The 26,053-nt window shown below is 38.6% G+C and overlaps 1 protein-coding gene across 1 annotated transcript; it reads right to left on the reverse strand.

Moving 5' to 3' along the window:
* Nucleotides 1-493: 493 nt before the first annotated feature.
* On the reverse strand, nucleotides 494-7,978 carry LOC110897603 (branched-chain-amino-acid aminotransferase 2, chloroplastic). The gene is made up of 10 exons (XM_022144368.2): nucleotides 7,856-7,978; nucleotides 4,583-4,647; nucleotides 3,832-4,003; nucleotides 3,312-3,488; nucleotides 1,727-1,858; nucleotides 1,543-1,641; nucleotides 1,324-1,440; nucleotides 1,057-1,152; nucleotides 861-973; nucleotides 494-757 (listed from the first exon to the last, which is right to left on the reverse strand). The coding sequence occupies exons 1-10, from the start codon at nucleotides 7,910-7,912 to the stop codon at nucleotides 640-642; spliced, it is 1,146 nt and encodes a 381-aa protein (XP_022000060.1). The 5' UTR covers nucleotides 7,913-7,978; the 3' UTR covers nucleotides 494-639.
* Between the last annotated feature and the right edge of the window lie 18,075 nt (nucleotides 7,979-26,053).

The raw sequence follows: 26,053 nt of genomic DNA on the forward strand, positions 1-26,053 counted from the left end.
AAGCGAAATGGCTCGGCCCCAGCTGTAACAGCTCGGCTGGCAGAAGTGGGGTCCATGCGTGTACGGTAACGGCTCGGCTACATCCTAAGAACACGGCTTGGCTCGTTGAAGGAACTTGGCTAAGATCTTTCAACATGAGCCGATTGTAACGGCTTGGCTAAGATCTTTCCACAATGTCGGACACGTGGCGTTGACTGCATGATTCTCAAGCCGTTACAGGCTATGTCGGACACGTGTCAAACAACAATTGGCTGGCCGTTAACCCAAAATCTTGTGCCGTTTCAGCAGATTGAAACGGCTCGTCGAAGGGTGTCAGATGGCCAAAATTGCAAAAACGGCGTTGCAGTGGCCATTTTCGTGATTTCCCCCAAAAAAAAAAACACAAATATAGCAGGTGAAACTGCTATAACAGAACCCGTTTTGAAAGGGCACACAATCCAAATCAAGCTAGACCCCCCCGTCTTCCACTCATAAACCACATGGATCAATGGTGTAAGTAACTCTAAAACCTTGTTATGTATGTATATTTTTTTATTTTCCAAATCAAGCATGACATTAGCAATACTAATATCTTTCATCTATAGCAACAACCCAGTTTTATTTTCCAAATCAAGCATGACACTGCCATTACTAATATCTTCAATGTATAGCAACAACCCAGTTGTATTTGTCTTCAATCTTCCCACTTTGAATTCCTACTAGCCTTTTGAATAACTTCTGACTCACCAACCCACAATCACTTGTTTTATATTCCACTCTGCAAACAAATCATAATCCTATTAAATAAGAAGTTACTAAAACTAATGAATACTATTCATCACAACATCCTTTGATTGATATTTGAGAGTACAAAGGACAACCTTTGACCATTGTATGTTATGCTACCAACATTTGCAACAGTGACTGCGGTTCCAGTAGTGAAAACTTCGTCGGCTTCCATTAATTCATCTACTGTGACTAAACGTTCCTCAACCTATAACAATTGAAACATTTTTAGAGGAAACGAAAATATATTATGAGCAAAATTAATCAAATGTACACAAGCCTTGGTAATACCTTGTATCCTAAGTCGTGTGCAATATCAATGATGCTCTTTCTAGTGATTCCTTCAAGAATAGTACCTACCGTTGAAGGCGTTGAGATAACATCACCCTGCATGTTTAACGAATATAAGTTGCATAAATATGATTATTATACATTTGGTTTATAGAATCCGTTTAAGTAGATGGAATTCGTCATAGGTATTAGAATTTCCAAAAATTCGACTGATCAGTCACACGAACCAACCTGATCCGACCAACCATTTTCTTAGAGGGAAAGTACCTTAACAAGGAAAATATTACAAGAACTAACTTCCTCGATGTACTTTTTATGGACTGAATCAAGGAACACAACATCCGAGAACCCTTGTTCCTTTGCTCTTAATAACGGTTTCAATACCTACTACGTCATAAATCACGTGTTAGTTTTTATTGTTTTTCGTCACATGTATCTCATGCACTAATGACCATATGTAGCCTATCATTAAATTCATAAATATACCGGGGCATAATTTGTAATGCTCTTGACACCTCCCGCCCCACCACGAGTTGTGCGATGAAAATCATTGTTAACGTATAAGTTCAACGATGCGGTACCTTCCTATACGGACCGGTTAAACGTAAGGTTACAATGTATTCAAAAACGTAATTAATTAAACATTTAATGATATAATAAGAAATAAAACCTTGAAATAATTGCCAACAGGAGAAGCATATACTAAAAATGTGTACTCATGAGCAGGAGATAAGCCCAATATAGGTCCGGTTCCAATGAGCAAAGGCCTGATGTAAAGTGACCCTTTTCCTGGTGGTGGAATCTGAAAAAAGGCCGATAAGTCAAAATAAAGGCCCAAAAAGAAGTTTCAGCCATTCCGGGTTAGGGGTTGCAAACGAGCCGAGCTACTCGCGAGCTACTCGAGCTCGGCTCATTTGAGCTCGAAAAAAAGCTCGAACGAGCCGAGCTTAAACGAGCTCAAGCACAAGCCTAAAAACAAGCTCATTTAGTAAAGGAGCCCGAGCCCGAGCTTCGCTTATCGAGCTCGAGCCGGCTCGCGAGCCTAAACGAGCTTTCTGTTTACATATTTTTTTATTAATATATTAAACATATATTTATATAATAATAATTACCATTTATATAAATAATAAAAAATAACTAAATTATATGTATAATAATAATTATAATTAATATAAATTAACTAATAAATACTAAACGAGTCGAGCCCGAGCCGAGCTCGAGCTTGAAACATTACCTTCCAGCCGAGTTCGAGCTTTAGAAATAAAGCTCGAATCGAGCCGAGCTCAAGCTTTCATATGTTAAACGAGCTCGAGCTTTAGCCTAATCGAGCTCAGACTCGGCTCGGCTTGGCTCGTTTACACCCCTATTCCAGGTCATTTTTACGTAGCAAACAGTGGATTTTTTTTCTTTTATTTTTAAGTTTAGTATTTTTCCAAACAACCTTTAAAAGTTGTGATCTGTCTTAGTTTCTAAAAGAGTAGTAACGGAAAATTTCTTTTATTCTTAAGTTTAGTACTTTTCAAAACGGGATCTGTCTTTTCTAAAAGAGTAGTAACGGAAAATAAAACTCATTTTTTTAATTTATATTAAAACAACCTTTAAAAGTTGGGATCTATCTTTTAGTTTCTAAAAGAGCAGTAACGGAAAATAAAACTCATTTTTTTAATTTATATTAAAATACCGATAACAAAAATTTAAGAGTTGTATAAAAATTTAATTAAATTTAAAATAGTATGTTAATGAAAATTAACAAAAAAAAAGAAAAAAAAAACTTTTCCATTTTGAATTTTCCAAACTGGTCCATGAGTTTAGGCCACTTTTGCCACTTTAGTCCAAAAATAAAATCTTTTGTATCTGGGTCCCTGAGGCTTCATTTTTTTGCCATTTTCATCCAATTGGCAAATTGAGTTAGAAATTTCCGGTAACTCCTCCCCTTTTTGTCGATTTCCTCATTTAAATGAAGGGTATAATCGTCATTATATGCCATAATATATTTAAATTAAATGAGGAAAACGACAAAAAGGGAGAGAAGTTAACAAAAAATTCTAACCCAGTTAGCCAGATGAAAATAACAACAAAAATGAAATCTCAGTGACACAGATACAAAAAAAGTCTATTTTCGAACCGAAGTGACAAAAGTGACGTTAACTAAGGTACCATTTTTACATTTAACTCCAATCTAAAAAATAGTTCGGCAAAAAAAAAGGATTCCATAAAGAGTAATATAATTTATTGTTCTAGATTTTGGCAAATACCCAACGTTTGTTGGCGATAGCTGTTTGTTTTACTGCATCTACAAACTGCTTTACAGATGGGGATTGCATGCACATTCTCTCAGCTCCAATTTGCATTCGGATTGCATTTTGATCCGGTCGAAACAACAAAATCCGACCATCTTCTCCCCTCACAGCTTTTGTACCTTCAAAGAGTCCCTATGCAACACACTTTTTAATTGTCGTACCACTAACACATGTAGGGCCGTTCCAATCATTTTGGAGGCCTAAGACGAAATGAAAATTTGGAGTCCTCTTTCTTTATTTGATTGTTATAAACGATACATTTTTATCCGTGTTTGGAACCAAACAAAAATGATTTGCTTGTATAAGAAATCAAATAGTAAGTTTGCACTAATATTAATAGTTAGCATATTAATTTTCTTTTAAGTGGGACCCAATTCTTTTGGATGCCATAAGCCCAAACCTGTGTTACTTATACTATAGGTCCGGCCCTAAACACATGATAGTAGATTTAGACGAGAATTAGCGGTTGAAAAACCTGGCCATAGTTTAGAACTCCTGCTGCCGGGCTTAATTCGACGTTACCATAATCAATTAACTGGCCTTGGTCAAAAGTGTTGTTCGATGCACATGTAGACTTGTACATGTAATCAGTTCGTCGTGGACTAAAACCCAAGTTGTTCCAGTCAATATTAGCGTATTCCTCGTGCCTAAAAACCAAAACATCCACAAATTTAATTAAAAAAAGTATATTATGTTGTAAAATACAAGTTTTTTTTTTTTCAAATATATATCCATTTTATTTATAAACTATCTTTACCAACTATCTCAATGTAAATTCATTTGTAGTTGAAAATCAATCAAACCCATTATCATTCATTAATTATATTAACAATATTAAACATAAAAACTGAAAATTCTTATTTGGTTTGTCGTTTTTCAAAAGTGATGTGACATTGATAAATTAATATTTGTGTTTTTCTTTTATAAATTTCGATATGCAATGTTTTATTTTAAAAATAACAAATATGGATTTGTAATGTGATTTGATCTACATTTTGATATAAATTTTATAAAAAAACGGAGCTATATTAAATATAACGTTTTTTATAAAATTTATATTAAAACATAGATAAAAATAAGTAAAACGCAAAACCATATTCGTTTTTTTAATAAAACGTTATATATTAGGAGTTATAAAAGAAAAACCCAAATATGAATTTATTAATGATATATCAAATGTTAGGTGAAAATCGAATCATATTATGAAGACCCCTAATGAGAAGTACCTGGGCATAGCTTCGTCTTCCCGAAGCGCATACGCAGCCTCTGCCGTCAAGCATCTTGCAGATACCTTATAAATCACAACTAAAGGTCTAATTTAGAATTAAAAAATATATATAATTTGGATTTTAGATTTTAACTTTTTTAGAAATTTTGACAGAAAACAACGCATGTCCACTTCATGGACAGAAACAAAAGGCAAAGATCCGAAAAGGTTGTCAAGGTTTCATCTTTGAGGCATTTCGGACATAAATAATAATAATAATAATAATAATAATAATAATAATAATAATAACTAGTATGTTTACTCTCGCATTGCGATAGACTTACATACATACATACATACATACATACATACATACATACATACATACATACATACATATATATATATATATATATATATATATATATATATATATATATATATATATATATAGGTAGAGGATCCTGTAAAAAGTGGGTCTTTTGTAAGAAGTGTAAGAAATAATCTTGGAATGACAAGTGTCCCTCCTCTTAATTAATTCAAAAGGGTAGATTAGTAATTGTATTTTTTTGTCATTTAATTGATTTACAATATAACTGAAAAAAAAAACTGACGATGAGAATGTTTAGGGATTGATCACAGTTCACGTCATCTTGTTAACCTTCCGTCATCGTCTTCTCCGAACTCCGATTCAGATCATCTTCTCCGATTTGAACAAAATATATTTAGGGAGTCCAGCGATGCAGGTTAATGTATATCATAGTGTTTTATTCTGGTGTTCTATTAAGTTGTATGGTGTTATATTCATAGAAGGTTGCTGGGGATTCCAGATAAAACACCATGACTTGAATCATGGCGTGGTGTTTTATCTGGTGACATTGTTCATGGCATAGTGTTTTAAACATCTGGAGACAAAACACCACGCCATGAACAATGTCTCCAGGTAAAACACCACGGCATGAATAATGTCTCCAGATAAAATACTACACCATGAACAATGTCTCCAGATAAAACACCACGCTATGAACAATGTCTCCAGATAAAACACCACGCCATGAATAATGTCTCCTGATAAAACACCATGACTTGAATCATAGATGTTTAAAACACCACACTATGAACAAGGTCTCCTGATAAAACACCATGACTTGAATCTGGGAATGTTTTGTATTTATAAAACACTACGCCATGAACAATGTCTCCAGATAAAACACCACGCCATCAACAATGTCTTCAGATAAAACACCATGACTTGAATCTGCGATTACGTTTTAAAAATCTGGGAATGTTTTAAAGTATGAAGAAATTCGCTGATTTTTTTTTGGAGATTGATGGCGGTTACATATAATTCGCTGATCTTTAGGAGTTTGATGGGTGGTTTTGAAACGGTTACCATATTTGAAATGTTGAAAAAGTCACTATTGCCCTTCAATTTTACAAAAGCCCCTTCTAATTAAAACACAATTTACACTTTAATACCCTATTGATCTCAACCATTAGATCAAAGATCCAATGGCTTAAAACACTTCTTACACTTCTTACACTTTGGACACTTTTTACCATATCCCTACCCATTATGGTAGAGGATCCTGTAAAAAGTGGGTCTTTTGTAAGAAGTGTAAGAAATAATCTTGGAATGACAAGTGTCCCTCCTCTTAATTAATTCAAAAGGGTAGATTAGTAATTGTATTTTTTTGTCATTTAATTGATTTACAATATAACTGAAAAAAAAAACTGACGATGAGAATGTTTAGGGATTGATCACAGTTCACGTCATCTTGTTAACCTTCCGTCATCGTCTTCTCCGAACTCCGATTCAGATCATCTTCTCCGATTTGAACAAAATATATTTAGGGAGTCCAGCGATGCAGGTTAATGTATATCATAGTGTTTTATTCTGGTGTTCTATTAAGTTGTATGGTGTTATATTCATAGAAGGTTGCTGGGGATTCCAGATAAAACACCATGACTTGAATCATGGCGTGGTGTTTTATCTGGTGACATTGTTCATGGCATAGTGTTTTAAACATCTGGAGACAAAACACCACGCCATGAACAATGTCTCCAGATAAAACACCACGGCATGAATAATGTCTCCAGATAAAACACTACACCATGAACAATGTCTCCAGATAAAACACCACGCTATGAACAATGTCTCCAGATAAAACACCACGCCATGAATAATGTCTCCTGATAAAACACCATGACTTGAATCATAGATGTTTAAAACACCACACTATGAACAAGGTCTCCTGATAAAACACCATGACTTGAATCTGGGAATGTTTTGTATTTATAAAACACTACGCCATGAACAATGTCTCCAGATAAAACACCACGCCATCAACAATGTCTTCAGATAAAACACCATGACTTGAATCTGCGATTACGTTTTAAAAATCTGGGAATGTTTTAAAGTATGAAGAAATTCGCTGATTTTTTTTTTGGAGATTGATGGCGGTTACATATAATTCGCTGATCTTTAGGAGTTTGATGGGTGGTTTTGAAACGGTTACCATATTTGAAATGTTGAAAAAGTCACTATCGCCCTTCAATTTTACAAAAGCCCCTTCTAATTAAAACACAATTTACACTTTAATACCCTATTGATCTCAACCATTAGATCAAAGATCCAATGGCTTAAAACACTTCTTACACTTCTTACACTTTGGACACTTTTTACCATATCCCTACCCTATATATATATATATTTATAAACTAAACTTACACCGAAATATAGATAAAAATAAGTATGGCGTGACTGTATATTCAAAATTTCATAAATAACACATTTTAAAAATTATAATAAAACCCTTATGAGTTAAAACACTTATCAACTTGTAACTAAATTATAAAAGATATCATCATGTGCCAAAAACTACCTAAACTTTGGGTTATTATGCTCCAAACCTCTCAACTTTAAGCCAGTAGTAATAATAATAACAAAAATTAATATAAATAAATATATGTAAGTGTTGCATGTCATGATAGAGTTTTATACATTATAGCAGTTGCAGAAGCACAAGAAGGAAAAAGACAAACTATATACCAGAAAAAAAAAATCTAATTACTGTTTGGTTTTAGTCAATTTCCTATGAAGTAACTGTTAAACAAACATTATCCTATGATTTTAAGCAAATCAAGTAATCAAGCATAAAACTAACAATCTAACATCATAGTTTCCTCAAAATGGCCAATAAATGGAAAAAAAATAAGCAAAAAGATGAAAAGGAACCGAAAAGAATGAAAATAAAAAAGGAAAAAAGATGATGATGGAGAAAGAGGAGACCTTTGATAATGAAGTCTGAATCAAACCAAGAAATAAGGGGCTCTGTCGGATCATCATGTTTGATCTCAAAAATGCAGAAACTAGAAGCGAAAGTTTATGTGTTGAAGGTGAGGGTACGGTGCATACTTATAGAAAGTGAAGGGGTGGATGGATACTAAGTTACAATGCAATTTAATTCTTTATTTATTAATTTTTATTATTTATTTTTGTGTATCAACTCCTTTGTTGTTTATAACTAGTAAACGTACTCGCGCGTTGCGGCGAAGTTTTTACATCGATTAAACACCGTGAAAACGAATTCGGATATTGGTCCAGTAATAGCGACACTGTTATCTATGTCGGCGCCGGTATATATGTTGTTTAGTCGGTATTGATTTGGTTCGTTACAGCATTGATACGCTAAACGGTACTCGATATAGTTTACGATACTAAACAATGTTTTATTTCAAATACAACTCCGTTTTAGTAAAGTTTTCATCTAAACCTTGAGAAAAAAAATCATAACCGTGTATTAGTTTTTTTTCCTTATAAAAAGATAAGAACCACAAATTATGAGAGAAAAATTAAATTACTAAAAAATTGAAATGATTAAATATTAATATTGTTTATGGTATAAGGATCGATCAATAAAAATGAATATCGATACCAGTCCCAATAATAATAATAGGATACTAGAAAAATGTTTTATTTCGAATGTAAATACTTTTTCTTCAAAAAACTTACATCGGAACGCTGAAAAGAAAAAACAAATTATTATTTAGAGTAAATTACGTTTTTGGCCCCTGTGGTTATGTCAGTTTTACTATATTGGCCCAAAATAAGATTTTTTAACAGATTTGCCCCCATGGTCACTATATCTAACCATTTTGGCCCCTAATTCTAACCAAACCCTAACTCAGGTTACTTTATGGGTCACATGCTTATCACATGATGTCTATTTTGGTAATTTCCTCCCCTTTCTATCTTCTTCTACCTTAGAAAACCCTAAACCAAAAACATAAACAAAACTTTCAACTCATCAGTTCTTCACAATCACATCTCAAACACACCTAAAAAACTCTCCTGCGCACCTTCTTCCTTCTCAATGAAGGCCAGCAGCCGACCGGCGAGACCACCGGCGGCAAGCCAGCGACGGCTACCGGCTACCACCGGTGAAAAGGATCAAACCCACCAAAATGCTTACATCAAGCTCGTCCTCCACGCCTTAAACCACAAAACCTCCGCAGTTAATGGCGTCCTCCTCGGCCGGATCTCCGGCGAAGCAGTTGAAATCACAGATTCCGTTCCTCTCTTTCACTCTTCTCAGATCGGACTCTTACCGCCCCTCGAGATCGCTTTAATTATGGTATTTGCCATTTTGCCCTAACTCGTGTTTGTTAGTGAGTAGTAGTTTCTGATTTTAGGTTATTTTGATTGTGTGATAGATTGAAGAGTATTACAGTATCGGCTCCACCGGTTCACCGGTCGCCGATCGGAGTGAACGAGGGTTGAGAGGGGCTGTCTTTGTGTGTTGTAGGTAGAACTTGAGAGGATGAGATGAAGAAAGGGGGTAATCGACTGGTTGTATGTGTGAGCATGTTTGGATAATGTTAAGTGAAAATGGGAAGGAAATAGGAAGCAAGTGTTGTTGATAAACTGAGTTTGTGGGTTTGCAGTGGATTTCGAGAGGGTGAGGTTTTATCCTTATTTGTGTGAAGATCTGGGTCTGAAGTTATGGGTTTGAAGATCTGGGTTTGAAATGAAGTTCTGGGTTTGAAGATCTAAAGTGGTTTGAAGATCTAATGTGCAGATGATGATGATTTGTTCAAGATTTGGATTTTATTTATAAAGTCATAAAAGGGAGAGGGGAAATTACCATATTACCCATCATGTGCAACCCATGTGACCAAGAAATTAACCAGAGTTAGGGTTTGGTTAGAATTAGGGGCCAAAATAGTTAGATATAAGGACCATGGGGGCAAATACGTTAAAAATTCTTATTTTGGGCTAATATAGTAAAACTGACATAACCACAGGGGCCAAAAACGTAATTTACTCTATTATTTATTTATTTTAAAGTTTCAACTTGTTAGAGAAAAATAAAATTACTAAAATTAAAGTAGTATAGAAGTATATTGTCTATAGTATGAATGGTGGATTTATTATTTACAAAGTTCTCATATGTAGTTATATTTGTAATTTGGATCCTCTATGTCTTATTTAGTGCTAACTATAATATTATTCAAATAAATACATGGTTTAAATACTATATGGTAAGAGCATGCAGAGTGAGGCTCGGGGGAGCTATGGAAAGCTAGCCCTGACCGGGAACACCATTTCCTCGATCTCGAAAGTTGGCCCAGACTGGGAACACTATTCCTCTAATCCTAACGAAAAAAACCTTACCGATCGATGAATATTCATCAGATGTCATCGATGAGAACTTAGGGATAGAGATGACTGTTGAATTGCCATATAACCTTTAGAAGGCATTAATTTTCTTTATAAAACCAAATATATTTGTCCCAATTTTCAACAAAATATATTCATTTCACCATATTTTCAACTATCTTGATGAATTTGTACATCTGTTTAGGAGAACATCACGTGACACGTTGTAATACTTTTGTGATGGTGTTATTAGTCTATATCCGAAGTATATCTTTGCAGACCGACATATAATGATGTACAACTTTTATAGGTCACACATGAAAATTGTGACAACTGGCTCAAACCTGGTAATTTCCGTACTATTTTAATTAATATTTATTTCCTGCATTTATGTGATTACACGTCAACCCTATGTGCTTATTTGATATGCAATTGAATTCACGCATGATTAATACATTAACTGTCACATTATGCTATACTGTAAGCGCTGCATCAAATTGATTAGTAAGCTCACCGGTTAGACAAGTTGCGTCAGCATGTCCGCATAAAACAATCAGGCAATATATTTAGGACTTAGAAGTAGGTCCAACATCAAAAATACATTGGAAACTAAGTAGGTGAACAAAGGTTAATGTCACACCCCAACCTATGGCGGAAACATCGGGATGAGACGAAGTGTGAAGATTGCTAGAGACATCATAACACTATTTGTGACAATATTTAAATAATCCCAATTTCATTTCATAACTTCTAATAGTCAACATTACATAAACTCAAATGACAACAAGTTCCTAAAGTAATACATAGCAACATAAGAAAAATTGATACAACATATTAAACCTAAACGTCTATATGTGTATCTAGGCATCAACGCTACTTCTTTTTCATAGCATCGTCATCATCAACCTGTAACATGTTTAAAAATACAATTCATTGCAAAAGCAAAGGCGAGTATACAAGTTTGATACATACATAGCAAAAGATAAGTTGTGAACAATTCCTCATAGCAAGCATGTGATTCAAGATAAACATTTAAACATGGTATGTGTCTAACATATCAAACCAAGGAAACGCAATATGCTCATGACATTACCGAGATAAAGGGGCGGGTCGTTAATCCTATAGCGCTACATATGTCATGGTTTGGCTCGTACGAAGTTAATGATAAATTCAACACATAAGATAAATCCAAGTTTAAAGCATCAAGCCATCATGTATACAAGCATGTTATAGGAATGTTCATGTGTTAAGCAAAATGTTCATGTGTAAGTTTGTTGATAGATAAACATGTTACACCCCAAAAATGGTAAAAGTAAAAAGGGGGAAATACGAGTATACTCACAAAATTGCTAAGTCTTCCGATTATCCAAGTGTCGACGAGTGTGAGGTTAGGATGATGGAACACCGATGTCACCCTATATGGGCAAGCGAAGGTGTATGAGTATTCGGAAATTATGACGAAGGATTCGAAGTAGAACTTAGAGTATAACTAGTCGATGGTTTAGTATATATATATATATTTTTTTGTATGTAAAGTTTATACAAGATTTTAATCTAAGTTTCTCAAAAATATTATAGAAGTTTTGTTTTAAAAAAAAAGGAATTAATTAAATAATTAATTAAATAAACTTACATTTAAAATTATTGTTATAAAAATTTAATTGAATCCAATATGTTTTCATTAGTGGTTCAACCATTAATTACCACAAAATAATAATAGTGTATATTTTATTTAATAAAAATATTAGAACTTCGAAAGGTTTCGTTTTATAAAATTAACGCGTTTCGATTTATGGAATTTTACGAAAAACGGGCAGAGTTTCCCCTGTTTTTGGACGATCCCGACAAGGCATGTTGTCGATTTATATGTTCAAAATTCCACATTCAATCAACGGTATAAACTATATATGTAGAAAGTGCCGATAGTGATTAAATAGATAAATGTATCGGTTCGACGTTAAAGTAACATATACATATATAAAACAATAATAAAATTAGTGTTGTTTAAATAGTACCGAATCTCGAATGAGTCGTTGACCCGTTAGTCGACGGGGGTTTGACCGGTTGACTACTGTTGACTGAAACGAAACTGAGTTGACCCGAACAATGGGTTGACCCGAAAACGTAACAAAGCTCGATCCACTCATTTCCTTGTCGCTTGGAACTGACCCGCTTGTCTCAAATCTGTAAACTGACCGTTGACTGTGGTTGACCAACCCGAACCCGCTGAACCGAAAACCTGAAATCTAACCCGAGACTCCCAACCTTCTGTTGACTGAACCGATCCTGCTATCGTGAACCCGAACTCGACCCAAACTGAAATCCTAATAATCTGAGTTACCGGAGTTGACTCGTGCTAAACGCGAACCCGCGAAATCGGACTGAGGTGATAAACAACCGACCGAAATCGAACCCAAACGGGGTTGAACGGCTGCCACCGCCGCCGCAGATGACGGCAGTGCCGTCGTCTCCCTCTCTGCGTCTCTCTCTCTCTGCGTCTCTCTCTCTCTCTCTCTCTGCGTCTCTCTCTGTCTCTTAGTCTCTTTCTCTCTCTCTTCGTTCTCGCTGTGTTCGCCGCCGCACGCCACCACAGAGATGGTGGTGGTCGTCCGTCCCTTCGAGCAGAGGTGGGTGATTGGGTGGTGGTTTAAGAAGAGAGGGGTTAGGAAGTTGTGGTGCGAGTCGGAGTGCCCAGATCGGAGGAGAAGGGTGTCGGCTCGCCGGATAGCCGGTGCCGGCTCCACCAGCGACTGCCGAGAGGGAGAGGTGCAGGGGTGTCTGAAGATGTTGTGGCTGCTTGTGAGGGTATTAAAAGGATTTAGGGTTAGCCATTTTTTTATACTTTCCATTATATACACAAATAGTCCCCCCAACTTGACCGACTAACTCATGTTATGTTATAAAAGAACTAGCTTTATAAAACAACTAACTAGGTTAGTTTAGTAACTTTAAAATTTAACGAGACTAACTTAGTTTGTTATAAAGATAACTTTCAAATAGTAAAATTATTTAATTTAATTAAGTTAACAATTGGTAAGTAACCATATCTATAACGAATTAATTAAAGAAAAAAGGATATTCAACGATTAACCTTTTCGGAAGGGACAAGTTTCTAAAAAAAGATTTTCAAGACTCGCTTTCTAAATTAGGAAGGTTATGAAGTGTGGGGCGTTACAGTCTCCCCTCCTTTAGGAAATTTCGTCCCGAAATTTATTCAGAAGAAAAACTTGAAAGGGTTTTTGGCAAGCAGAAGAGGATTGTGACAACTCGAAATTCTGAACCTATCTTTGTGTAACGTTTATGAGCATGACACGACTATATGAACTTGATTGACTAAGTGAATGATTATGTGATATGTGTTTTAATGAATGTATACATGATATGTTATGTGTATGTATATATATAAGTTACATGAAACCGAACCGCACAACATGTATCAAACGCACAAGGCCATTGGGCCGTATTGTTTGTACTCGGACCATAGGGCAGCCGAGTTGGGCTCGGCCCACTTCTTCCAAACGTGTAAACACCCACCTATGGGGTTTGTGATTTCATTGTTACAATTTACCTCACACACAACCCTAGCTCTCCTTTTTCTCTCTCACGAACCGAAGGCAGCCAAAACATCTACCCCATCGAAGTTCTTAGGGTTCGAATCATCCTCTTGCTCGGATCAACTCTTGTTCCTTCTCTACTCGGTTAGTATGTTTAATTAATTGTGCTTGATGTTTTGATGTGTGTTTATAATAGCCTTGCATGATGATCTAGGGTTCTTGATTAATATGATTGTTTATGTTGAATGATAGTGTTCTTGATAATCGGATCCCATGTACACTTGATTTACATGTTCAATAATGTTTATACGATTTGGAATGCATGATCTAGTAATCGGCTGTTATGAGTTGTTAATCACATGATGCTTGAATTAACCGGCTGTAATATAGTAGAACTCGGATAGATGATCAGGTTTAATTCGATTAAATGTTTATAAGTTGTGTTCATGTATGATTCGGTTAGGGTTCTTGAGAAAACATTTGAATTATGCATGTTTGATCGATTTTGTGTTATCAGATTTGTTAGAATGGTGTTGATTGATTTTGTTAATTAGTTTGGTAAACTTGGAAACTTGGATAATTGTAACTGATTGCCTAATATCCGGAAATTAAACACAATCACACAAATCTGATTTGAACGCACAAGGGTCTCCAAACGCACAAGACCACTAGGATCGCACAAGTTACATGTAGGTTGGGCCGGGTGTTCAGTTGGGCTGGACTGGCTCGAGCGCACAACCCAAACAGACCGCACAAGTCTGCCTGGATCGCACAAGACTTGTGTTGTCCAATCTGGGCCAAGCAGCCCAACCTCCGATCGCACAACTCATCCGAGTCGCACAAGCTAAATTGTTGTAGGGCTATTGGGCCGAACGAGCCCAAGTCACATCGCACAACCCAATTGCAATCGCACAACCCGGCCGGGCCGCACAAGTCGCTTATACGTTATTTTTTTTTATCCTTGGGCCAATATGTTTTGGGCTTCTTATGTTACTGGGCCGGGAACTATTAAACTACATCGGGTGGACCGCACAAGGATGTTGGGCTTGTGCGAGTCCAAATATTGCATACGTTATTAACTGTTGAACGTGTTAGTGTATGTTGACATAATTAGTGTGTGTTCTTTATCTGCTAGTCTATATGAAACATGCGTATATTACTTGAACCAAACCTGACTTGTATGGTAACCCTGTTAGGACGTGGTTGACCACTGTTAGTTCAAAAACTCTTTTCTTTTGTGTATCTGCCGAGCAACCCAAGGTGAGTTCACACAGCCAAGGCATGGGGTTCCCAGGGTGGGAATGGGATTGGATGATTATTCGTGCGTACTTAGTTAATGGAACCTAATGATATGGTCCCCAGGGTGAGGATGGTAAATGATAAGATTACGGCTAGACTAGTATACCTACTTGAACTGATCTTCGCACACACGCCAAGGGTTGGCTGCGATAATTATGACTGATCTTCGCACACATGCTTCGGGGAGGCTGCGAACTATAGAGACTAAATCTTCGCAAGTAATGCCAGGGTGGCCGCGATACAAATATACATAGTCTAGGATATTTGGGAGTATTAACCCAAATCTTCGCATACATGCCGAAAGGGCCCGCGATGGAAACCAATACTATACATGAACAATGAACGAACATAATACGACTCATACAATTACTATTACTGAACTTACTTTCTGTGAACTCGCTCAACTAGTTGTTGATTATCTGCTGCATGCCTTGCAGGACCTTAGGTACACTATGGAGCTTGCACAGGGAGGAGCAGGTCGTTGTGGGCAACGGATTGATAAACACTTATTACGTTTCAAACATTTATACTTATGATTGGGTTTTTACATTAATGCTTCCGCTACACTTAATTACGTTGGTTTGATAAACACCTCTCGTATTGATGGATAATTATTACTCTTTATTACATGTTCAATATGATTGGTGGCTTGATCCTGGTCATGTCACGCCTCCAAGCGGTGGTACTCCGCGTGTGGGATTTTTGGGGGTGTGACAGATTGGTATCAGAGCCATTGGTTATAGAGAACTTGGTTTTAATATGGGAAAACGTTTTATTAAAACCAGACTATAACCAGAACAGTGCTCTCAACGATCCACAACGACGCTTCGCTCCATGTGCAAGACTCGACATCCTAGGTAATAAGGTTTATGTTTATTACCTGCTTGCTAGAAACGTATAGAACTTTGCTCGTAGTACACCTAGATACACATGACTTTATTACATGAGAACACCTACGTGCTTACACTTTTCTGTCATCGCCCTACTCGCGAACCATTCATACTTATGCTACCTTTACTGTTCGATCATGTCTGGACGTGTTAACATGACTCAAGCCCAGTTGACGGCTCTCATTAACGAACAAGTTGCTGCGGCGCTTGCAGCCGCACAAGCAGGAGGTATAACCTGCTATTCCAGACCTATCCTAGGATGTTAGATCCTACTCTCGTGACCCAACTCTCGCGCTTAACCTTGACCTATCTTTCTCGCGCAACGGGTCAGAACGCACAGCAACCTGTCTGCACATTCAAGAACTTCATGGACTGTCGTCCAAGCACATTCAGTGGCACAGAAGGAGCAGTGGGACTACTCCATTGGTTTGGGAAGCTCGAGTCAGTATTTGAGATGTGTGAATGCCCTGAGGTTCGCAGGGTCAAGTACGCCACTGGTACTTTGGAAGGAATCGCGCTAACCTGGTGAAACACGCAAGTACAGATACTAGGGTTGGCAGCTGCTAACGCCACACCCTAGAACGGATTCAAAGAACGCATTAAAAGGGAATACTACACGCGTGATGACATCCACAAGTTGGAAGTGGAGCTTTACCATTTGAACATGACGGGGTCAGAAATTGAAGCTCATACGAAACGGTCGAACGAACTGGCCATCCTGTGTCCAACCATGGTGGACCCTCCAAGCAAGCGTATCGAATTGTACCTCAAGGGTCTAGCCTCAGAGGTTCAGAGCCATGCTGCATCGGCTAACCTCGACAATAACCAAGACATTCAGCGTCTTGCCCATCACCTCACGGATCAAGCAGTGGAACAGAACAGGCTGCCTAGTTGTATCAGCGCTATTACTACCGCTATAACTCCTGCTACTCCCGCTACTACTAGTGACAACAAGCGGAAATGGGATGGGTATTCCAGCAAGGATTCCGCTACCGTTCAGTCTCAAGCACAGCAGCAGCGTAAGAATAGTAATCACCAGAGCCGAGTCAACCAACTTCTGGAGATTTGGGGCAGGGTGGATATCGGGGAATTCACCCAATGTGTAACCAATGCAACAGACACCACGGTGGTTAGTGCAACGAGGGACGTTGCCAGAGGTGTCTCAAGATGGGCCATGAAGCTAAGGATTCAGGAGCCCACGGCCTGAAAATCAGAATCTCCAGCAGCAACAGCAAGCAGAAATCCTATGCAAGAAAAGATTGTTCGTATTCTCTGTTCTGGTCAAGAACCTCTCGAAGTTCAAGGCGACAAGAGTGGTGAAGTGGTCGGCATCATTTCTTTCTTGAAGGCTCAGAAGTGTCTGCGGAAGGGTCACACCGCAATCTTGGCACTCGTTTCAGATGCATCAGTGAAGGAAAAGAAATTGGAGGATATTCCAATTGTTCGCGAATACCCTCAGGTGTTTCCTGAAGATTTACCTGGATTACCGCCTCATCGTCAGGTCGAATTTCAAATCGAGCTCGCCCCAGGAGCAACACCCATAGCTCGCGCACCATATCGTCTAGCTCCATCAGAATTGGAGGAATTGTCAAAGCAGCTACAAGAGCTCTTGGAAAAGGGCTTCATTCGTCCAAGCTCTTCGCCATGGGGAGCTCCAGTGTTATTCGTGAGAAAGAAAGACGGTACGTTCAGAATGTGCATCGACTACCGTGAACTCAACAAGGTGACGGTGAAGAACCGTTATCCACTTCCACGCATAGATGATTTATTCGACCAGTTGCAAGGGTCGTGCTACTATTCGAAGATAGACTTGAGGTCTGGTTATCATCAGCTGAGAGTCCGGGAGGAGGACGTCTCCAAAACAGCATTCAGAACTCGTTACGGCCACTACGAGTTTCTTGTCATGCCGTTCGGGTTAACGAACGCGCCTGCCGTATTTATGGACCTTATGAACAGGGTGTGCAAACCCTATCTTGACAAGTTCGTCATTGTCTTCATCGACGACATTCTGATTTACTCCAAGAGTCAGGAGGAACACGAGCAGCACCTACGCCTTATTTTGGAACTTCTTCGAAAGGAACAGCTGTACGCTAAGTTTTCGAAATGTGACTTCTGGCTTCGTGAAGTCCACTTCTTAGGCCATATAGTGAACAGGGATGGGATTCATGTCGATCCATCCAAGGTAGACTCGATCAGGAATTGGCCTGCACCACGTACGCCAACGGAAATACGCCAATTCTTGGGTTTGGCGGGTTACTACAGACGGTTTATTAAGGACTTTTCAAAGATTGCTCAGCCGCTTACACTACTGACACAGAAGGGTGTCACCTACCGTTGGGGCAACGCTCAGGAAACAGCTTTTCAGCACCTAAAGGATAGACTTTGCAGCACACCTATCCTCTCTTTGCCTGAGGGCACGGACGACTTTGTGGTCTACTGTAATGCATCCATCCAGGGTCTTGGATGTGTGTTAATGCAGCGCGACAAGGTCATTGCTTACGCCTCGCGCCAACTTAAGATTCACGAACGAAACTACACGACGCACGACTTAGAGCTGGGAGCTGTTGTTTTCGCGCTTAAGATATGGCGACACTACCTGTACGGTACCAGGTGCACGATTTACACCGATCACAGGAGTCTCGAGCATATCCTTAAGCAGAAGGATTTGAACATGCGTCAACGATGACGGGTCGAACTACTGAACGATTATGAATGCGCCATCAAGTACCATCCAGGCAAAGCCAATGTTGTGGCCGATGCCCTCAGTCGGAAAGACACTCTACCACGGCGCGTGCGAGCGCTACAGCTTACGATTCAGTCTAGCCTTCCTACACAGATACGAGATGCACAGGCAGAAGCATTGAAACCAGAAAACGTCAGGGCTGAAGCCCTACGCGGCTCACGACAGCGATTAGAACAGAAGGCAGACGGCGCCTACTATGTAATGGGGCATATTTGGGTCCCACTTTATGGCGGTCTACGCGAGCTGGTAATGGATGAAGCTCACAAGTCTCGTTACTCGGTACATCCAGGGTCGGATAAAATGTACCACGACATCAGGACTACTTATTGGTGGCCTAGCATGAAGGCCCACATCGCTACGTACGTTGGAAAATGCTTGACTTGTGCGAGAGTCAAGGTTGAATACCAGAAACCAGCGGGCCTACTTCAGCAACCCACGATACCGCAATGGAAATGGGAAGAAATTTCCATGGATTTCGTTACAGGCCTACCTAGATCCCAGCGTGGGAATGATACCATATGGGTGATCGTGGATCGACTCACCAAGTCTGCACACTTCCTAGCTATAAAGGAAACGGATAAGTTCTCCACTCTCGCAGACATCTACCTCAAAGAAGTTGTTTCGAGGCACGGGGTGCCCACCTCCATCATTTCGGATCGGGATGCACGATTCACGTCAGAGCTATGGCAAGCAATGCACAAATCTTTCGGCTCACGATTAGACATGAGCACAGCATATCACCCTCAGACGGATGGGCAGTCTGAGCGAACAATCCAAACTCTTGAAGACATGCTTAGGGCATGTGTTATTGATTTCGGCAACGGCTGGGAAAAGCATCTCCCTTTGGTGGAATTCTCATACAATAACAGTTATCACACCAGCATACAAGCCGCTCCATTCGAGGCATTGTACGGACGTAAATGCCGGTCACCTCTCTGTTGGGCAGAGGTGGGGGATAGTCAGATTACGGGTCCAGAGATTGTAGTGGACGCCACAGAAAAGATTGCACAAATACGACAACGCATGGCGGCAGCACGCGACCGTCAGAAAGCATACACGGATAAGCGTAGGAAACCGTTGGAATTTCAGGTCGGGGACCGGGTTTTACTCAAAGTCTCACCCTGGAAGGGTGTGGTTCGTTTTGGCAAACGGGGCAAACTCAATCCGCGATATGTCGGACCGTTCGAGATCATTGAGAAAATAGGCAAGGTGGCCTACAAGCTAAACCTACCAGCTGAACTCGGTGCAGTTCACAATGTCTTTCACGTGTCGAATCTGAAGAAATGTCTGTCAGATGAGACCCTCATAGTTCCTTTCAAGGAACTCACCATCGACGAGCGGTTGCAGTTCGTCGAAGAGCCAGTTGAAATCACGGACCGGGATGTGAAGGTCCTCAAAAACAAGAGAATCCCTCTTGTTCGAGTTCGTTGGAACTCCAGACGTGGCCCAGAGTACACCTGGGAACGCGAAGACAGGATGACAGAAAAGTACCCCCAGTTATTCGGAACCAATGCAACCACTACTGAGGCTGAAGCTACTACTGCGGAATTTCGGGACGAAATTCCAGATCAACGGGGGGAGGATGTGACACCCCAGGAAAACCAGCGAACAATATAACTTACCTAGCTTCCTCAGTGAGTGCATACCAAATTTCGGGACGAAATTTCTTTTTAGTTGGGGATAATGTGACAACTCGAAATTCTGAACCTATCTTTGTGTAACGTTTATGAGCATGACACGACTATATGAACTTGATTGACTAAGTGAATGATTATGTGATATGTGTTTTAATGAATGTATACATGATATGTTATGTGTATGTATATATATAAGTTACATGAAACCGAACCGCACAACATGTATCAAACGCACAAGGCCATTGGGCCGTATTGTTTGTACTCGGACCATAGGGCAGCCGAGTTGGGCTCGGCCCACTTCTTCCAAACGTGTAAACACCCACCTATGGGGTTTGTGATTTCATTGTTACAATTTACCTCACACACAACCCTAGCTCTCCTTTTTCTCTCTCACGAACCGAAGGCAGCCAAAACATCTACCCCATCGAAGTTCTTAGGGTTCGAATCATCCTCTTGCTCGGATCAACTCTTGTTCCTTCTCTACTCGGTTAGTATGTTTAATTAATTGTGCTTGATGTTTTGATGTGTGTTTATAATAGCCTTGCATGATGATCTAGGGTTCTTGATTAATATGATTGTTTATGTTGAATGATAGTGTTCTTGATAATCGGATCCCATGTACACTTGATTTACATGTTCAATAATGTTTATACGATTTGGAATGCATGATCTAGTAATCGGCTGTTATGAGTTGTTAATCACATGATGCTTGAATTAACCGGCTGTAATATAGTAGAACTCGGATAGATGATCAGGTTTAATTCGATTAAATGTTTATAAGTTGTGTTCATGTATGATTCGGTTAGGGTTCTTGAGAAAACATTTGAATTATGCATGTTTGATCGATTTTGTGTTATCAGATTTGTTAGAATGGTGTTGATTGATTTTGTTAATTAGTTTGGTAAACTTGGAAACTTGGATAATTGTAACTGATTGCCTAATATCCGGAAATTAAACACAATCACACAAATCTGATTTGAACGCACAAGGGTCTCCAAACGCACAAGACCACTAGGATCGCACAAGTTACATGTAGGTTGGGCCGGGTGTTCAGTTGGGCTGGACTGGCTCGAGCGCACAACCCAAACAGACCGCACAAGTCTGCCTGGATCGCACAAGACTTGTGTTGTCCAATCTGGGCCAAGCAGCCCAACCTCCGATCGCACAACTCATCCGAGTCGCACAAGCTAAATTGTTGTAGGGCTATTGGGCCGAACGAGCCCAAGTCACATCGCACAACCCAATTGCAATCGCACAACTCAGCCGGGCCGCACAAGTCGCTTATACGTTATTTTTTTTTATCCTTGGGCCAATATGTTTTTGGCTTCTTATGTTACTGGGCCGGGAACTATTAAACTACATCGGGTGGACCGCACAAGGATGTTGGGCTTGTGCGAGTTCAAATATTGCATACGTTATTAACTGTTGAACGTGTTAGTGTATGTTGACATAATCAGTGTGTGTTCTTTATCTGCTAGTCTATATGAAACATGCGTGTATTACTTGAACCAAACCTGACTTGTATGGTAACCCTGTTAGGACGTGGTTGACCACTGTTAGTTCAAGAACTCTTTTCTTTTGTGTATCTGCCGAGCAACCCAAGGTGAGTTCACACAGCCAAGGCATGGGGTTCCCAGGGTGGGAATGGGATTGAATGATTATTTCGTGCGTACTTAGTTAATGGAACCTAATGATATGGTCCTCAGGGTGAGGATGGTAAATGATAAGATTACGGCTAGACTAGTATACCTACTTGAACTAATCTTCGCACACACGCCAAGGGTTGGCTGCGATAATTATGACTGATCTTCGCACACATGCTTCGGGGAGGCTGCGAACTATAGAGACTAAATCTTCGCAAGTAATGCCAGGGTGGCCGCGATACAAATATACATAGTCTAGGATATTTGGGAGTATTAACCCAAATCTTCGCATACATGCTGAAAGGGCCCGCGATGGAAACCAATACTATACATGAACAATGAACGAACATAATACGACTCATACAATTACTATTACTGAACTTACTTTCTGTGAACTCGCTCAACTAGTTGTTGATTTTCTGCTGCATGCCTTGCAGGACCTTAGGTACACTATGGAGCTTGCACAGGGAGGAGCAGGTCGTTGTGGGCAACGGATTGATAAATACTTATTACGTTTCAAACATTTATACTTATGATTGGGTTTTTACATTAATGCTTCTGCTACACTTAATTACGTTGGTTTGATAAACACCTCTCGTATTGATGGATAATTATTACTCTTTATTACATGTTCAATATGATTGGTGGCTTGATCCTGGTCATGTCACGCCTCCAAGCGGTGGTACTCCGCGTGTGGGATTTTTGGGGGTGTGACAAGGATTGCTTAAAATTTAGGCTTTGGAGTTTGAGACAACAGAGAATAATTGAGTTATAAGGGTGAACGATTGATCTCATAACGATTATGAGTGCAAGATTAGCATAAGTATCAGATAAACGAGAGTAGCGTGCTAAGAATGAAGTCTCGTCGGTGATAATCGGATATAATGCGTTTGTGAGTTGTTTAAAGTTTTTATTAGGTCCAAAAAGTCTGTAAAACACCGAATTTCTCATGGCATGTTTTACGAAAGTTTGGTAACATAGCGAAAACACTTATATATAGGAAGTACCAGCGGCGTATCCACCATGTTTTGACCATATTACGTCTGTTTCGTATTCGGTGCCATGTTACGTTCCGTGTCTTACCATACACAGTAGTACACTCTAGGGTTCTCATACTCCTATCACTATAATCCCGTGTGCACCCGCGATTATATTGATCGTCGCACGATCTGCATAGCTTGTACTAGTTGTGGATGAATCAGGGTATACATAATTTAAAAATTAAGAATGTGTACGTGTAAGAATGTAGTATGTAAGCAAGTCCATGCTTAAGTATGTATGGGACCCACGTAAGCAAATCACTCGGATTACGCTCGCGTATAGGTACGAATGTATGAATCATGAGTTTAAGTATGAATATGCATGTATGTATGAGCATAAACATAAACCGTGTAAGTAGTATGTGGATAAGTATAATCATAAGACGTATGAAAAAAATGGGTATAAATGCGAGTACAACATGAGTATAAGCGTAAACACAAGGCGTATGAGTATAAATACAAGTATCAGTGTGAACATAAGATGTATGAGCATAGATATGAATATGAATATAGGTGTAAAACATGAAGGTTAAGCATGAATAAAATATATGTATATGAATATAAGTGTAACAAAGTTGTGTAAGTGCAAATGGAAACATAAAGCGTATGAATATGAATATGAATACGAATGTAGTATAGACATGAATGTAGGGACAACGTAAGTGTATAATTGTGAGTGTATTTATTAACGTAAAACGTACGAATTTTGAATCGTGAGTATAACATAAATGTGTAAGTGTGAACATAAGTGAAGGCGTAAAATGTATAAGCATGGATGTAGAAAATAATGATTTTGGTTTATAGTATAAATCGAAATACACTAGTTTATGGGCGTAAAAGATCAAAAGTTTTGAGTATGAAAGAAAAAGTGAACGAGTGACACGCGTGAAATTGTTGTGAGATATTGACTAAAACGTATAAAATGGTATGCAGATGTAGTTGTTTGCGTAAAACGTGAAGTTAAATAGATTGAGTTGTCATGAAATGCAGAATCTAGTTTGTGAATGTAAGGGAATATAAAACAGCTATTGGTTACGTGAAACGTGCTTTGTAAAAAGAATGGAAATGCTACTACGGTTTTAAAAGAGATTACATAACTTGAAAATTTGTCGGTCCTTATGAAGTTTCCTTGCCCACGTGTTTTGAAGTTAATTGACGTATCGAGTGAGGTTTTGAAAAGTTCTAGAGATTAATAAGTTTGCGCAGTTTTAAGTAACTTTGTATTAGAAAGTTTCGAAGTTTACGGATTTTCGTGAAAAGTTGATCCTTTAGAAAAAGGAATTTGGTATATGGACTTAGTGTTTGCTGAAAAAGCGTCTTTTAATAAAATGTTTTATTGCTTATGAAAGAAGTTTTAGTAAATGTTGAATAATATTTGTAATACTTTATAAGTGTTTCAATAGTTATGTTGAATACAAAATTTTGTGAGCAATGGTTTTGTTGGACCGATTAAGTTGATGAGTAGCATTTCGTGAAATTTTGAATGTCGGGGAATAAGTGTTTATGGTAAAAGCTAAGAAATTTGTGTGTGCGAGTGATGTGAAAATAAATTATAGAATAAGAGGTACGTTTAAATAAATGAAGCATTTTGAAATACATGATAAATGATTTAGGTATAAACATGATTGTGTTTACATAACTTAGCCTATTAGAAGAAAGCATTGGTAACGATCACCTAGGTAAGGGAATCACCCCTAACTCGTTGGTGAGGTCGTTGTAAGGTGAGAAATAAAGCGGAGTTAATCGTCAAGGTAAGGAAATCACTCCTATCTCGATGATATGTCTCCACTCGTTACAAAAGTGTAAATAAAATTACGTGGAAATATGCATGCAAATAATGTATAATCGTATGAAAAGTAATAGCATGATGCATGTGCAAAAGTGAAATCTCAAAATGGTTCAAAACTGACAAAAGATCGAAAATAATAAAGCGTGAGTTTGATAAAAGGAAACTCGGAGGGTTCCAAAACGGAACGTTGACTAACCAAAGTGGTCGAAAAATCTTTCGAGTTTGGGGAGCATGCTTTGGCCTAATAGGTGGAATACTCTCGCTGACAAGTCGGTTAACGGTATTTACCCTTCCGGTTACTACATGTCCCAAATCAATCGAAATTTCGAGACTTGGCGGGATTTTAAAAAAATATCAAGGAGTGGAACTAGTCGACAAGGTGCGGGTTTCACCCCTGACTTGGCGATTTCGTATCCTAAGTGTGGTTGGTACTCGTCGGGTCAAAATTTAATTTCCACACTTTGACGAGGGTCCACTAGAATTTGAGATTTGTAATTTCCGTTAAGATGTGGATTTCACTCCTAACTTAATGGTGAATTTCGTGCGAAAAAATAGAATCAAGCGGGGTGAGAGTCGTTTACCAAATTGTGGGTTTCACGCCTATTTTGGTAAACTCGTCTCGTTCGTATAATATGAGTGTTTTCGAGTTTAAGAAAAAAATCGAGTAAAATGCCTTGTGAAAAGGCGTAGATTAAAGGAAATAGCGAACAAGTATAAGCACATAAAAGGCATGTTGAGAATAACACACAAAGAATAGATCAATAAATCAAAGTATCGACACATAGTAAACGAGTATTGACACATAAGAATAGCAATTCAAGTATTAACACACAAGCGACTTATATGTTTAAAAGTTAAGGCGAATAAATGAGAAACGAGTAAAGTAGCATGCAAGTAGTTTCAAGCGATACACGAGAATAAAGCTCTAAAACTATAGACTAGGTTAAAGCATTCCTACTTTTCCTAATTCCCTATAGTTATGGCTCTGATACCAATCTGTCACACCCCAACCAATGGCGGAAACATCGGGATGAGACGAAGTGTGAAGATTGCTAGAGACATCATAACACTATTTGTGACAATATTTAAATAATCCCAATTTCATTTCATAATTTCAAATAGTCAACATTACATAAACTCAAATGACAACAAGTTCCAAAAGTAATACATAGCAACATAAGCAAAATTGATACAACATATTAAACCTAAACGTCTATATGTGTATCTAGGCAT

The sequence above is a fragment of the Helianthus annuus genome, chromosome 13, assembly GCF_002127325.2.
Source record: "Helianthus annuus cultivar XRQ/B chromosome 13, HanXRQr2.0-SUNRISE, whole genome shotgun sequence".
NCBI lineage: Eukaryota > Viridiplantae > Streptophyta > Magnoliopsida > Asterales > Asteraceae > Helianthus > Helianthus annuus.